Source organism: Propithecus coquereli, unplaced genomic scaffold (assembly GCF_000956105.1).
Source record: "Propithecus coquereli isolate 6110/MARCELLA unplaced genomic scaffold, Pcoq_1.0 Scaffold2778, whole genome shotgun sequence".
Taxonomy (NCBI): domain Eukaryota; kingdom Metazoa; phylum Chordata; class Mammalia; order Primates; family Indriidae; genus Propithecus; species Propithecus coquereli.
In genome coordinates this window covers 2,340-3,054 of record NW_012148372.1, presented here as the reverse complement: position 1 = coordinate 3,054, position 715 = coordinate 2,340, and the positions used below count along the sequence as shown (strand labels likewise).

At 49.2% G+C, this 715-nt stretch overlaps 1 protein-coding gene across 1 annotated transcript; it reads left to right on the top strand.

The window, feature by feature from the left end:
- The first annotated feature begins 27 nt into the window (after window positions 1-27).
- Window positions 28-237, top strand: LOC105813269 (small proline-rich protein 2I-like). Its single transcript, XM_012647918.1, has one exon. It carries the CDS (start codon window positions 28-30, stop codon window positions 235-237), a length of 210 nt encoding a protein of 69 aa, XP_012503372.1.
- Window positions 238-715: the final 478 nt, after the last annotated feature.

Here is a 715-nt window from a genome sequence, read left to right as displayed (position 1 = left end):
TTTCAGATCCTCTGAGCCCCACGAGAGATGTCCTACCAACAGCAGCAGCAGTGCAAGCAGCCCTGCCAGCCACCTCCTGTGTTCACACCTAAGTGCCCTCAGCCATGCCCACCTCCTAAGTGCCCTGAGCCCTGCCCACCTCCTAAGTGCCCTGAGCCTTGCCCACCTCCTCCCTGCCCACCTGTGCAGTGCCCACCTCCTCCCTGCCAGCAGAAGTGTCCACCCAAGAGCAAGTAACAGCACTAGGATTCATCAGGACCATGAACCGGCTAGATCCACTCGCTCTTCTTGATCGCAGGACTCCATCATCTTCCCTTCAGCCACGGTGACAGATTGCATCCTCCCTAACCTCTGCTGGGATGACAGCTGACAGAGAAAATCCTAGGTACTGAAGCGGATATCATGTTGTTGGAAGATGAGCATTTGGATCGTCACCTGATCTCCCTTTGCCAGCTGTCTGTCACTGACTTGGCGGTGGTCCCAACCCTCATGCAAGTCTGCCTATTCTTTTGCTTCACCAATAAAGCACATGTTTCATGGTCGAGCCCATATTACTTTTTTTTGTGTTTTGTATTTTTATCCTGTTCTGTTAACTACATCATATGAGTGTTCCTTTTCATTCCCATTGAATCGTTACAATTAGGCTTTTCCATCACTCGAGTCAGTGTCTCTTCAAATGTGTTTTTTGTATTTGGTACAAAAAAATAACTGTCTT

What these genes read in the sequence shown, in the direction of transcription:
- LOC105813269 (XM_012647918.1), top strand. Translation starts at nt 28, where the DNA reads ATGTCCTACCAACAGCAGCAGCAGTGCAAGCAGCCCTGCCAGCCACCT.